This window comes from Myripristis murdjan, chromosome 23 (assembly GCF_902150065.1).
Source record: "Myripristis murdjan chromosome 23, fMyrMur1.1, whole genome shotgun sequence".
Classification (NCBI taxonomy): domain Eukaryota; kingdom Metazoa; phylum Chordata; class Actinopteri; order Holocentriformes; family Holocentridae; genus Myripristis; species Myripristis murdjan.
This window is the reverse complement of record NC_044002.1, coordinates 19,980,705-19,995,658: the sequence shown is the minus strand read 5'-3', so window position 1 is coordinate 19,995,658 and position 14,954 is coordinate 19,980,705. Positions and strand designations below refer to the sequence as shown.

The 14,954-nt window shown below is 41.1% G+C and overlaps 1 protein-coding gene across 4 annotated transcripts; it reads left to right on the top strand.

The window, feature by feature from the left end:
* Positions 1-1,691: 1,691 nt before the first annotated feature.
* On the top strand, positions 1,692-14,725 carry LOC115355383 (uncharacterized). Of its 4 annotated transcripts, XM_030046159.1 has the most exons (5): positions 1,692-1,909; positions 8,494-9,797; positions 10,179-13,289; positions 13,417-13,491; positions 13,645-14,721. In XM_030046159.1, the coding sequence occupies exons 2-5, from the start codon at positions 8,528-8,530 to the stop codon at positions 13,695-13,697; spliced, it is 4,509 nt and encodes a 1,502-aa protein (XP_029902019.1). In that variant the 5' UTR covers positions 1,692-1,909; positions 8,494-8,527; the 3' UTR covers positions 13,698-14,721. The 4 variants fall into 4 exon arrangements, with proteins under 4 accessions (XP_029902019.1, XP_029902018.1, XP_029902016.1 ...); XM_030046158.1 differs by having other exon boundaries at positions 8,494-13,289; positions 13,429-13,491; positions 13,645-14,725; XM_030046156.1 differs by having other exon boundaries at positions 8,494-13,289.
* Positions 14,726-14,954: the final 229 nt, after the last annotated feature.

The following is a 14,954-nucleotide window of genomic DNA, read 5'->3' as shown; positions in this document are numbered from 1 at the left end:
CAGCGCTGCACCCAGTGTGCTGTTCGTCTTTTGACCTTGTAATTGCTGGACTTAGACTTAAACTCATCCATACTGGGCTGTTTATTTAAAAAAAATTTAATTTTACCTATTAATCTCTATGCAGTGCTTTGAAAGGTTTACTTGTGGGATAGATTAAAAGCTGAGGGCTTTTTTTATGTATGCATATATTTTTTCCCTGTGTTTTAGGTGTGTGTACTAAGGTGTGTTTACTCAGGTGTGTGCACTCGGGTGGAGTGGGGGGCTTTCTGTATGTTGTAAAAAAAAAAAAAAAGGAAATACTATAGCATCACTGTATCGTGTGCTTGTCAATATTTCCAAATAAAAAAAATGTATAACACAAATTAATGGCTTGTAGATCCATATTGCCTTTTTGGCGAGGTAGAGTAATTAATCACTGTTACCGTAACAAATGCACCTTTGATTGGCATATCAATAAATCAAATCTGGCATTCAGGAAATGTAACTGCAAATGCAGTCCTGAATGTCAGGAAATATTAATCAACCTTAATCGGGTTGGACGCTGTCATGCAGTTTCCTGATTGGTGGAAAGTATTGTCCTTATGCTTGCATGAGGATATGGCTTCCATTCCATTTTTTTATTACAAATACCAGTGTTTGTGTAGATGCATGTTTTGATGTTTTTGTGCGTATTCATCGTGTATTCATTCTGCCTCAGCCACACAGTAACTAATAATAAGGTGCAGGTGGATTATTTCCATTATTATTTCTGTCTCGGTTGTTTTTGGTGTTGCCTCAACAGGAAAAAAAAAAGATTTGGAAGCTTTTGAATCACTGGTCTACACAGCAAAGTGTCATCATCATCATCGTCATCATCAACCAGATGAGCTAGTTGCTTACCGCAGCAATATAACTTAGTCATTCCTGTTTTTGCACTATAATGCACATTCTCCCAGCACCTCAACCCCCCACCCCGCTACCCCCCACCCATACACACACACACACACACACACACTGCACTACTGGTAGATAACACGTAAAGACTGGAGGGGAAGGGGTGATTCCATAAGGCTGGATCAAGTCTGACAGTTCCTGAATCCCAGTACCGGGCGTCGGGTTCTGCCACTTGGTCTCATGGTTTCACACTAACCCTGAACCTCCGTCGGAGCAGGTTGTTCCCCAGGTTTAGGTTTTTTCTTCTGTTGTTTAAATTGTGCATATTTCTATCTTGTTTTTTTATATTCCTTTTTTTTAATAATGTTTATATTGCTTTTTTTCTATTTATTATCTGTTTATACTGTTTATAATGTAAATTATGCTTCATATCTTGCTATCCACTTTGCTGCTGTAATGCGTGAAATTTCCCCACCGTGGGACTAATAAAGGAATATCTTATCTTATCTTTGTTGTGACTACCTGTTGGAAAACATCAAAGGAAGGCAAACAATATCAACTTATGTAATTAAAAGGCCCAAATAAAATCACATTGGCTCATTCAAAATTGAAATCCTTTAAACAACAACAGCAACAACAAAAAAATCAGAGTTGGGACACCTTTTCAGGCACTGTGTGAATACATCCTCAGTGTCCCGCGCAGTGATAATGCGGCGAAACAGACCCCGCCCACTCTGAAAACCCACCAATCAGAGCTCACAAGACACTATAAATTAACTTTCCCTGAAAGCGGAGGTTCAAGAGTTTCGTTCCTCTTTCGGTCGGACCTGAGGTCTTTCACCAGCCAGACCACGCTTTCTCAGTTTCCCCCCTGGAGCTCCTTGGATATACAACAGTGCACCGGTGTGATTTCACTCAGAGGGAGCTCGAACTACCGGATCCGAAGACGGAGAAAATGGGATGACTCACACACGGAAGCTGCGGTTGTTTTGAGAAATGCATCAAAGAAAAAGTCAAAGTGAGAAACGGAATTTAAGTAAGTCATCTCGGCAGACCTACAGAGGGGACATTGGGTCATACTTAAGTCGTCCCTCCTTGGTTTTAGGATTCATTCACTTTTTTTTTTTTTTTTTTTTTTTTTTTTAACGGAAGAGGAGCGTGTGCATGTCACTCAGGTTTCAAACAACGTCGCACGTTTTTGGCATTAAAACGTTAAGCGACGCCCCATAGGTAACGGCTCTGCAATGTCTTTTTTTGTTTGTTTGTTTGTTTGTTTTGTGTGGGTGTTTTTGTGTTGTTTTAACGGTCGCTTAAGACGCTATGCGGTTCATTTTTACCGTGTGGGTTTGCCAGCTAAGGTAAGTTTGCATCGTCATTCGTGGAAAATCAATGATTGAAATGACGTGATAGTGTGTGTGTGTGTGTTTTAAACGCTGCATGTGTGTTTGAGAGAGAGAGAGAGGAAGGAAGGAAGGAAATGAGGAAGGAAGGGAGGCAGGGGAACAGACTGTCATACACTGAAACAGATCAAACACTCGTTTCAGCCCATTTGGTCAGGCTTTGGTGTTGAGGATGATACTGAATTACTGATAAATATAAAACATAGATAGGACTCAGATAAAGATTTTTCTTATCAGGTTCTGGTTCTCAGAGCTTGTGGAAGTTATTTTTTAACTAAAATAACAACAAAAGTAACTACGCACAATCTAAATAATCAACATTTATTAGATGAGCTATCCAGAAGCAAAGTTTGTGATTCTGTACTGTAACTTCGATTAAGTAAAATATTGTTTTAAAATGAAGAGCAACAAAGAAGGTGTGGATGCTATTTTAACATAGAAAGCAATAAAACAGTGTCAGTAGTTAAGCTAAATAATCAAGATTGTTAAACGACTTAGTCCGAAATTAAGTTTATGTGAGTAAAAGATACTTTAAAAAAATTAAGTATGAATCAGGGTTGAATATAATAGTGCCGGGAGATGGCTTGGACGATGGTTTCCAAGGGAAGTCCGTGGCACAGTTATTTTGAGGTCCTAGACAGAGCTTAGATGTCAGCTTTATGCAAATGAGGAGATAGTCATTTGACATCTCTCGAAACACAATAGTTCGTTGCCTAGACAATGAGTGGGAAGGATGGAAATGACTGATCCTGCTCAGCAGCCTGTCAGGGTGAGGGGAGGTCGTTTCAACCAGGGGGCTGCCACTCTGGTCGGAACTCGTACCCGCAGCTGTAGTGCTTGGAACGACCATGTGGGTGTCCATTTGACTTGGACCAGGGACCAGAGGAGTGCAAACGCACTCATCTTTGCCACTGGTGGACGACTCAGTCTGTCGTACGGTGCGTTTAAAAAAACTGTGGATATTTTCACCTGTTTTTCAGGCGGCTGGAGCCAACGTGACATGAACTATTTGTTTCACTCATAGGGGCACAAGTGTGATTCTCCTCTGCTCTCCTCTCTCTGTCTGCTTGTGGGTGGGTGCGCAGGTGTGTATCACACTATTGTGTGATTAGAGCGGAGCCCCGTCCAAGACAGCAGAGCGCATTCTGACCAGATAGGCCCTATACTGAAATTATATAAATTAGACTAATAACCAACCTGAACGTATTTAGTTTATTTGATAAAAATACGGTCTAGATATATTCTATAGAAACGTGATGGTAAATTATTTTTGTTGTGATTTTATTTATTCTTTTAATTTTAAAATAAATTAAGGGTGTTTTCACACATAGAGTGTTTAGGTCGACCTAACTGTCTAGGCCGGCCTAATTGGTGCGGTGCGGGTAGTGTGAACACAACTAGCCGCACCCGAGGTCGACCTAAACGGCCGTACCGAGAGCAGCTGGAAGGGGCCCTTTAGTGCAGTGCGGCGCACCAAACTAGTGGTGTGAACGCGTAGTGAACGTTATAACTTCCCGACACTGAACTCCCGCCCCCGCGGCACCAGTCGGCCGCGGCACCGAGGCACCGTCAGTCAGCATCAGGCAAGCCAGCCGTGGCACCGGCCGGCATCAGGCCGCTCCCCTGTCAAATCCGGCAGACCTGACGAGTGGGTGCGGTTCCGGCCGGTGCTGCGGCCGGCACGCCTGATGTTGACCGGTGTTGGTCGGTGCCGGTGAATAAAACTATCTTGTTTTATTCAAACAAGATTTTGTCCATATAAAAAGTGTTTTTCCAAAAAAGGGTCTTGAAAAAGAGGGGTCGTCTTAAAATTAGAGTCGTCTTTTATGTGGGTCAATACGGTAGTCTAGAAAACTGGCGTTTTGTTTTTTTTTCCGTGCGCCCCCAAGTAGATTGAGCCCTGGGCGGTTGCCCACAGGCTTATCAGACAGTGTTGCTGTTGAGTCTCCATCGTTCACATGTGTTCTGTTTAGGCTACATCTTGAGGCTTCATTTCAACCTTCTTTTCCGTCTGGTTGCCATGGATACATGATGCTCCATTCTGTAGAACGGTGGACTTGGTACGGCGATAAAAAGCATATGTGAAACCGAGCCGCGCCAGTTGAAAATTGATACATTGTATATTGGGTCGACCCAAATATGTTACTGGGTCGACCCAAATATGTGTGAAAACACCCTAAGTTAATTTAGCGTGACTTTCAGGCGAAGCAGGAGGCTCCGTTGGCAAGCCCCACCAATAGAATGACAGGTGAAACACTGCTGTGGACATGTGCCAGCAGGCATAGTTTGAGTGTGGAGCCTATTATCTCTGTGGTACCTCCAGTGTAGAAAGATAGGGCTGTCACTAGTAGTACTGCAGCAGGAATGCTGTCTTTGTGGAAACCACACAAAGGCAAACTGCAGTGGTCATGTACAGGTAGAGATAACCACTTCATGAGAATAAAGGATGGAGGCTGCCACCTTATCAGAAGAACAGCAGTTGCTGCTGTTACATGGAAATGGTAGTTTCCTTTTACTGTAATCTTAGTTCCAAGTGAACAAGAGGTAATAAGTTGCTGAGTCGCTGACTGACACTGTTCAGTGGCAAAGTTGACAGTGGCAGTCATGAAGGAATACTTGATAAATCATGCACATCCCTATTTCAAATTCAGAGTGATTTTTGCCCTGCTGCCTCTGTCTTTTCTTCTGACTGATAGAAACCGTAGGTTTGATTCTGCCCGATAAGTCAGAGGATGGACATACATAGAATTTTTTGAACTTTTGAGCGTGACTATGACTTTTAGTTATGTTTTTTTGGTCACAGCAGGGGCTTATCTTCAAATGATGTCTTTTACGTTTTGGATGCAGTATATTTGGGCTGTACTCTTCTTGACCCTCAGCGTTAGTAGTGCAACGGATCATCGTTGATCCGTACGGATCCCTCTCCACGGTTCGGCACGCGCGTGGTCCGTGGATTGGTTGATGGAAAAAAAAAAAGTTGTGCGCATTCACATGAAGGGCGCATGTGCAATCCACACTGGTCAAGCGCTGCAGTAAGGCCAAGCAAAAAAAAACTTTGGGTTCAGGTTCCTTGTCATTTAAGGGCATGAGTAGGTAGGGAATTTATTTTATTTTATTTTTTATTTTATTTAGCATTTTAAGGATGGGTAGGGGGGATTTATTTTATTTCATTTATTCATGGGAAGGATGGCTAAGACCACCTTTTGTAGCCCAGAGGAGATATGTTGCTCAAACACTTGGTATGTTGTGTTAGTGTATGTTTATGAGCTGTAGAACATAATAAATGATCTTGCAGGAGTAGATGTTTACCAGTAAGCGTGACTCAAATAATTTAACAATATTTTAAATTATTATTTGTTTTAAAAATGTAAATTACTTATCAAACAGACCTAACTATTCAACTACCAGTGAAAGAGCAGTAGTATGCATGTGATAACACAGATAAGTCAAAAAAAAAAAAAAATAGCCAAAGTGATACCTCTTCTCTGAATAGACAAGCTAAGCCAGTGTGCCATTGTGTATTCCACACAAATGAGAATTTAAATGAAGATCGATTCAAACTCGGAGGATCGATCTTTTCAACACAGATCTATCCTGAAGTCAAATACACCCATCACGCCCACCACCATAGAGCCAGGCTCCGCGGTGGGGGCAGCAGGCAAACATGACGGATCCCCCGTCATGTTTGCCTGCTGCACTTGCAAATCAACACACACACACCGTGCGGAAGTCCATTCTTTCCAGCCGGTGCTGTCGGTGGCGTGTGATTCCATGAAGTTATTTTCTGAAGTTACGCGAGAACATCACAAATAAGGCGAGTGCAACATACATCAAAATAAAAGCCCTGCTTAACTTTTGACCAATGCCAACAAGGTCACACTCGGTCACATAGTGCCTTTATTTTATTTTTTTATTTTATTTTTACACAGAGGCCAATAAAATAATCTGACTCGGGGGTTAAATGGGACAGTCGGTCGGGAACCGGAACCCAAAGTTTTTTTTTTTGTCTGGCCTAATCATGGCTAGCACCTAGCAGAGGAACTTGAAAAACCTCCTGCATCATTTAAGTCGCATGTATGGGAGCATTTTGGCTTCCCTGTAACATACAATGATGATGGAAAAAGGATGGTGGACAACAGTGGCGGTTCTGCCTATGTTGCCGCCCTAGGCGAAATTACTGGCTTGCGCCCTTCCATGTTAATCAGGGTAGTCTTTTATGCGGGTCAATATGGTAGTCTAGAAATTATTTTTTTTTGTTTGTTTGTTTGTTTGTGGAGGGCGCTTGTGGCCCCCAAGTAGATTGCGCCCTAGGCGGTTGCCCACATTTCCCATAGCAAAAACCGTCCCTGGTGGACAAAACCATTACGGTGTGTAGGCACTGTGGCACGCAAAATTAGAATGTATTATGATTTAAATTGCACTTTAATTTGTTTTTATATAATTTAAAAATTTAATTAAACATTGGATGGACATTTTTAGTTGAATGTTTTTATTTAATGGGCAAAAGTGTTTTACAAAATAAATGGAGGACAAAGTTATATTTGTCTTGTCTTTTTTTTTTTTTTTTTTTTTTTTTTTTTTTTTTTTTGCTGATCTGAAAAATGATCCAATCCGGGACTCAAAACCGTGATACAATCCGATCCGTGAGTTTTTTTGATCCGTTGCACCCCTACTCAGCGTTGAACATGCCAACCAAATCACGCTCAACCACAACTTGAAGAAAGAGTTGAATGTTTGTGGAGATGAATCATCATTGTTGTCCAGGGGCCAAATTTTGCCCACACAGGGCTTTTGTGATCATGGCATTTCAAGCAACTGCCTGTGGATAGTACACAATGTGACAGGGTGGGGTTTGTTTGGGGATTGGGGTTAAAACAAAACTAGGCCTCTGTATCAAGAATCTGCTTCATAGTCTCAGTTGCCTTCCTTACTGTATGCATAAAGTCACCACACTATTGCCTATTGATTATTAAGAATGTAGAACAGCTGGATACCTCTTGAGGAGCTGTGAAACAACCTTTTTGATCAGTGTGCTGTAAGCTCTGTGTAAAACAAGCGGTCATGTTTTTGGAATTTACTAAATGAAAAATTAATTAGTCAAATTATGGCCAGCATAATCCAAGCGATCTTACTTATAAGAGGGATCGCAAATGGCACTGGATTAAGACCAGATGCTGCAAAAGTGAAGGACTGAGCAGGTTCAGGTTATGGGTATAGTTCAGTCAAGCACTACTATTGCGCACAAGATCCACTGTCATGAAAATGTATAGCTCTAATTTAGATCAGGTGTGCAAGGACGGTGCTTATACATTGTTGGCAATAAGCCTGGGCGGTGTGGAAAACATTGAATTAATTCCTGGTCTGAAGCTGACGCTGCTCTGTTGTTGTGGTGAAAGGACGCTGTAGGCTGTGTCGAAGGGCATGCAAAAGTGTCAACATGTCACCATGCTACATATTGTTGATATGACGCTTTTTTCGTGTACAATATTTATACCAGCATTATCATGAATAATAAGTTATGGCAAGTTATGGTATGAATCATGGAATTGACATTGGCCTCCTTTTCTGGCTCATCTTCTGCAACATGATGTCACCATTGTCGAAGAGACAAGAAAAACAGACTTTCAAGGAGGTACCAGATGAGATTGATGAGGCAAGGCCGGTGCCAGCGTCCAAAAAATTACATTAAGGAGGCCACTAATGAAGAAGGTAAAAAAAAAAAAAAAAAGATAATCTTCATCAAAAAAATCCAGAATATCAAGTGGAGCCAGAATTGGTTGTTGACTGTTCTGCGTACACGTTTGTCTGTCATGAGGAGATGCCCAGGAGGTTGAATGAAAGAGTGAGCAGCTCCAACAATTACACAATTACAAATACACAAACTTAAATCTATGACATTTCTTTGCAAGTGCTGATTGGTTTCTACTCATTATGAGGTATATTAACTTTTATACAGTGTTGGTATTTTGGTTCAGAATTACTTCCACAATAGTATGACTTGATTGTAAAATAGGGAAGCAGCCTTAAATTAAAAAAGTGTATTTGCGTATGCATTGTTTTAAGCTTTCTCAATTCAGCTGTGACCTTTTTGTAACCACAAAGCATCCGACATTTCACTCTACAGTATTAGGTTTAAAAGGCCTTTAGAATGACAATATGGAAGGAGGTATTGTGATGAATTGACATTAGCAACCAACTCTTGTTCTTTTTTCCCCTCTAGACCAGAGAAGAACTTAGCTGATGTGATCACTTCTATGATTGTGCTCCATGCCATGCGATCTGGGTGTCTACAGAGCCATCATAGAGGAGTCAGTCCTATGCACCACCAGTGCAGGAATAACAATAGAGCTCTTACATCAGCCAGTGTTGACAGAGCTACAGCTAAACCACTGGGTTACCCTGCACATGAAGTGCAACACAACATGTTTGCCTCTCAACATCCTGGGGAACCAAGAGTGGCCTTATATCCATCCCAAAGACAACTTCAACAAAATGTTTCAGCACTGCGTCACAGAGAGGACCCCCAAACAAGCTCTCACACGGCTGGATTCCAGTACTTTATTTCCATGGGAGACATCCGTACTTCTCAAAGCAGTTGCCACCAAATGAGTCGAGAAGCTAATGGACAGTTAAACTCATCAGCAAGTGCCCCTCCTCAATACAACAAACAGTTTTTGACAACTGCTACTGAATATGGTGCTCAACAATCTATGATGCAATTTGATTCATCAAGGAAATTTACCAATCAATGTTTTAATATTAATCCTTGGAAAAGGTCCAATACAAACAATAATACTAAACTGGCACAAACACAAGCAAATCCTGCATTATCAAGGCATCACAGTTCTGCAGGGTGTCATGAAATCAGCCACAACACTTCAGAGAGTCTGCTTCAACATTGCAACACAAACTTTTGTTATACAGCAGCCTCTCATGTATCGGTGCAAACACTGAAGGAGTCTTTCCCACTGCTGGCATCTGCTCTGTCAGAAACGTCTCCCAACACAACCACAAGCTTAACCCAAACCTCAAACTATGGACTGCCTGGACCCATGGTGGTGTCTGAAGCCAGTTTCCAAGACAAATATTGTACACCTGTAAATTCTGCTTTTGCCTCACAGGAACAGGGCAGTTGTTCCATCTCCAATGAGCGCTGTAGCTCCTCTCCATTTCTCAGCTCTCGGCCAATACTCACTGATGACCAAATACTGGACCATGTCAGAAAAAGGCTTGTGGCTATAATGAGAAACAGCCAAGGAAGTAATGGCTGGCTGGATTCCACAAAGGAGAGGATTAGAAGAAAGGAACAGAAGCAGTCTGATTGCAGATCCATTGTGCCAAAAGCTGACAGTGTTGCTAATTCACCTGCAACATTTAATCAATTAGAAAAGCCACCGCGATGCTCTGGTGGTGAAGCATGTGAGGAGGACAGCCCATGGAAGACCAGATCCAACGCTGAGTTAAGTCAGAAGCTTAAAAAGAAGAATGACTGTACCAGATCAACACCAGAGAAACATTCAAAAGGTACACCAATCTATACTGTTGAAACCTCAAAAGATGCTCATAAAAATGAATCTGTTGAGAAGAGTACTTTAGATTTTGACGTAAAGAAACAATTGGATGTAACTGTGTCTGCAGGTTGTGATGGCAAACCCATTTATTCCCAAGATAAGCAATATGTCACTAGCAATGATGAAAGTTTCAACACTAAATGGTGTCACAAGACCTTAAAGAATGAGTTATCCACTCTTCCAGTACTTTGTTATTCATTAAATGCATTGAAGCAACTGGTGGCTAGTTTGGAAAGTATAAAGGCCATTGCTGAGATGGACAACATGTCTGACACCATATTGAAGCAGTATTGGAATGGGAATATAGATAACCTTCATGTCTTTACATCCACAGACTATCCACAAATTATGATGAGCGTCGCGGCCACTTGCACAAAGAATGAAGAGGAGAGTCCCGTGGTTCTCACTGCAGTGTCTGGAATGACCTTGGATGATCTAGTTGAGGGAGATCCCACTTCAAAATCACATGAAGAATACAAGTCTTGTTGGTTGAACACCAACAAAAATCTGGATGACATCGACCAAGGGTCTGGTGTTTTTTTGCCTCTGAAGTGCATACCAGAGAAAGAAGGAGCCAAAAGCCTAAAACCAGCTGCGGTAGTAGAATTAAATATTTCTCAGGTTGTGCCCGGTGGTGTCTCAGAGGATTTTAAAGCCAACTCAAGGTCAGTGCTATCTGAAAACCGAACTCAGGAGAACCAACATGTAAGACCAGGCAAACGGAAAAATGTTTTGGATCCACAACATGGCAGGGTGACTGGTAAGGAAGGCCAAATTCATAAACAAGTATCCTTGTTATCATCTTTGAATCCAAGTGAAAGGCGTTACAAGCAGACAAATCATAATACACAAACTGAAGTTGAAATTGATGCGCTGGAGGCTGGAGATCCAGTGTGTTCACAAATTGGGCAAAGCACAGCACTTTCTGGAAACAAACGTGAAATCCAGGCTGTATCTGGAGATAAGGGCAAGGGATCAACCTTTCAAGAGTATTTAAGAGACCCACAGTATGAAGACGTTTCAGAAGATGAAAGTTCAACTGAAAACATAGCTATAGATTCAGAGCCAATTTTGCAGGTGTCATCAAACAAGGAAAAGGAGTCAAGCTTTCCTCCGTCTTTTAAAGTTCCAGAGTATGAAAACATAAGCGATGATGAAAGTTCACAAAATCAAGATGTGACTGTGTTGCCACAGTCAGTTACACCACTATCTGAATGCAACAGTGAAAAGTGTCCACCTGGAAATCAAGGTGCAATTTCAGATATGGAACTGATTCCACAGAAGCAAGTCCTACAGAGGACAGAAAAGTGTCAGTCAGCGCAAATGTGCTGTTGTCCAATTTATGTTGAGACTGAAGATGGTTTTGAAAGCCAGTTGTGCCCCAAATGTGAGACTGAGAGACAGCTTCCACAGGAAACAAATTTGTTCAGTCATTCTTTGCAGTCAAAACCTTCTAATGAGAAGGACAGGATGGAGGCTGCCAAAGAATCAGCCAGGCCAACATTGGCAGGATTACGCTATAGCAGTATAACCAAAAGGAAAACTTCACCATGCAAAGTTATAACCAAGAACGATGGTCTTCAGTATCAGAAAGTAACACAACCCGGTGGTCCACAACAGATAAGAGAGCCACAACATGAGAACGTATCAGTGGAAATATCTCCACAAAGTGAGGATTTGGCAGTAAATGAATTCAAAAGTGAAACTAAAACAGAGGATGAGATGGAAGATGACTGGATTACCATACCTATAGTGATATCACATCTTAATGATGCGACACAGCATGGTGAGAATGGGCACAAAACAAGAATAGGTCAAAGAATCCTAACTCACTCTGAACTATATCAGTCTACTTCAAAGGCTGCACCAGCTTCTACTACCACCAATGCTACCACTGCCACCCCTAGTACTACTCCTACTCCTACTATGGAAGTGTTTGAGACGCTTGAAAGCTATCTGCAAGCAAAAACAAATCAGCTGGGGAATCGTTTTTATTATCAAGTGTCAACTGAATCTGAAATAGATCAGTCCCGGTCAAAGGATCAGGAGGCAGTGACTAAGACATCAGGCAGGAGCACACCTTCACTTGAAGTAGAGCCTATGAGGAAACACTCAAGCTCTAGTGAAACTGAAGACAGTTCTGATTACTCAGATTCTTCATCAGAGCTTAACTTTAAAATTGTGTCCAGTCAATACTGGGAGAAGAGGTCACAAGTAAAGACCATGCAGGGGTCAGCAAATCTTTCCTCTGATAAAGATGTATGTGTAGAGTCTGAATCAGTGAGTGCAGATGGTGGGTTTACAGATGTTAAAAAACAAACAAACAGGACATTCTCCAAAGCTGAAAGGGACAGCTCTGATCAATCGGACTGTCTGAGCACAAGTACACAGTTGGTTCAGCACAGCAAGACCAAGAGACAAAAAATGTCCGAGAGGAAAGGTACAGTCATATTTGCATCTCAAACAGAGTCTAAAAATGACGAAGACAGCAGAAAGAAGGCAAAGAAGAGATTTCTCTCAAGAACAGGGCACAGTTCAGATGACCAGTTGATTCCACAAAACCAACATTCAGCCGAAACTGTGAAAAATCAAGGGCCAACTGCAGTAACAGAACCAAGACCTCGAAAAGCCAGACTGTCTGAGGACTCATCTCTGCCACATCAGTCTGTGGACAGAGTGGAGTCCCCTTCAATCCCTGATCCTGTGATTGCACGCCTTGTTGTGCAAGTGCCTTCTGACCCCACTGATCACCTGAAACTTACAAAAGCTACATTCCACAAGCAGAGGAAAGCTCAGTCCTCAAAGCCCCCCACCAAAACTAACGAAAAGAATGGCACCTCTAATATCAGGCAAAAGTCACAGTTGCAAAAAGATAAAGGAAGCAGTTTATCAAATAAAAAAGCTGACGGTTGTTCAGTGGCACACCAACAATCAAAGACATCAGAGAATGAGACCAGGACCACTGTCAAAAACTGCAAATCGGTTTCATGGAACCCCATGCTCTTTATCCAAGATGCCCCGTCCACCTCCACAGACAGCATGGCTTCTGCAAGAAGACCCCCCTCTTCAGCCAGAGAGAGCTTGGCTTCTCTGTCCAGAGAGGGCTCAGGATCCTCAAGGACCTCTCATTCTGAATCAAAACAGTGCCTGCAGATACTGAGAAATGAGTGGCAGAAAAGCTATTTCCCAACCCGGAGAGACAAAAAATCTGTCTTGGACAGAGAGGAGGAACCAAGAACCAGTCCCACTCATTCTAAAAGCATGGCTACTGGACAACAGTATTATGATGCTGGGAGGGAAGCTAGGCCAGGACCAAGTCACTCTGACAGGTTGCCAAGGCAAAGGCACAGCTCGCATGAGTCTGCTACCCCACTGATGAAGAGGACCAAACATCAGGCCATGCTCTGGACAAAGGCCAGACATCGTGAAGCACAACATGACCAAAGTACGCACATGGTGTTGGTTGGAATTCTTAAATGTATTTTTTGAATAGTCAATAAAAAATGTCTATGTAACAACCAAATGTAGTTATTTTTAATTTATATAAAATTAACTCTGGCTCCTGACCGTAGTTCTTACTGCAGGAGCCTCTGTGGGTGAAGGTTACAAGTGGGCAGAGAAGACCCCAGCAGCAAGAAAACCAAAGGGTAATACCTGCTGTTTTCTTTTACATGCTTCATTTTATGCATAAGCACAAATGCCAGCTAATGCACGAAACCATTTCACTGATTTTGACTCTTTTGTTTTTGAGCTGTCAGTGTAACCTGTTTTGCCTTGTCCTCCACTGTTTTGCATTGTAGATTACAGACCGGATAGGAAGAAGAGTCGATCCTGTTCAATGCCAACTCTGTGAGGGTAAAGTGGTCAGTGACTGTAATAATGCCCGGAGGGAGAGGGACTCAGGAGGGGAAAAATTACTAGTTCAAATTGTAACTAACTGAAACTGGCATGATTTTGAACACATGCCCTTTTATTTTCACAAATGTACAAATTATACCTTAAAGGTTTCTTCATTCCTATGTTTAATTTTAACAGTGTTTGTTTATATTCAATGTGTCTGTGTTCATCTGCTGTTGGCAAGCTGTAAAACTGTAAACAAAAACTGTGTGCAGCTTTATTTTTACACTGGCTACCTAAGTGAAATGCATATTACTACTTGAATGTCCTATGTTTTGCTGTTCTGTACAGCCTCCTTTTCTTCTTTGTCTTCGTCTTCTTTTTTTTTTTTTTTTGGTCCTGTATAAGAGCAGCTACAGTAATGTCTAAGTTGACAGAGATCAAAGTCAAAATGTTCATAACTTTTGAGTTTGGAAGAATCTGATTATTTATTTTGACCAAAGGACCACGTAAAACATTAAAATAATAACAGTTAATAAAAAAATGTATAACTTCTAGAAAATCTAGAATACACCATTAGCTCTCAAAATGTGTTAGATTTGAAGGATCCTACTATACAGACCTACTGCCCTCCAGTGGAGACAAGAGTGTATTACTCATTTTCCATTGCCTTCACTAACTGCACTTGGTACGGTCAATCTGCATCGTGTAATAAATAATAATAAATTTGTTTATTATTACAACTGATCATTTCCTTTTATCAATACACTGTAATATGATATATTTGATATTATTCCATGTTTACCTTTTTATGTTTACAGGTTTTTACTTGTTAAAGAATGCTTTCCTGTTTAGGTTGACATTGGTTTTGCAATACAATATATAAGTATTACACTGTGGTTGACCGTGGTTATGTTGTTCAACAATGTTTTATTATTTTTAGTGTTAATGTATATTACATAAAATGTCTAAAGAAATGCATTCATTGTTATGTGTGGTCATTTGTAGTTAAAATGCAATTTAAATGTCACCTACTGCAAAATACTACCCATGACGTATGGCAGCACAACATATACATTAAAATCACATATAAAATTGTAGGAAAGAAAGAAAATATGTAATTATGTGAAAGAAAATATGTGATTAAATATGCAATTAATGTTCATAGTAGGCAAAATGTCTTGGCTGATACCATGGACCAGTAAAATGTATGAGTTCTCTAATATTCTGATTTTTTTTTTTCTTTTTTTTTATTTTTAATCTAGTATTTTTG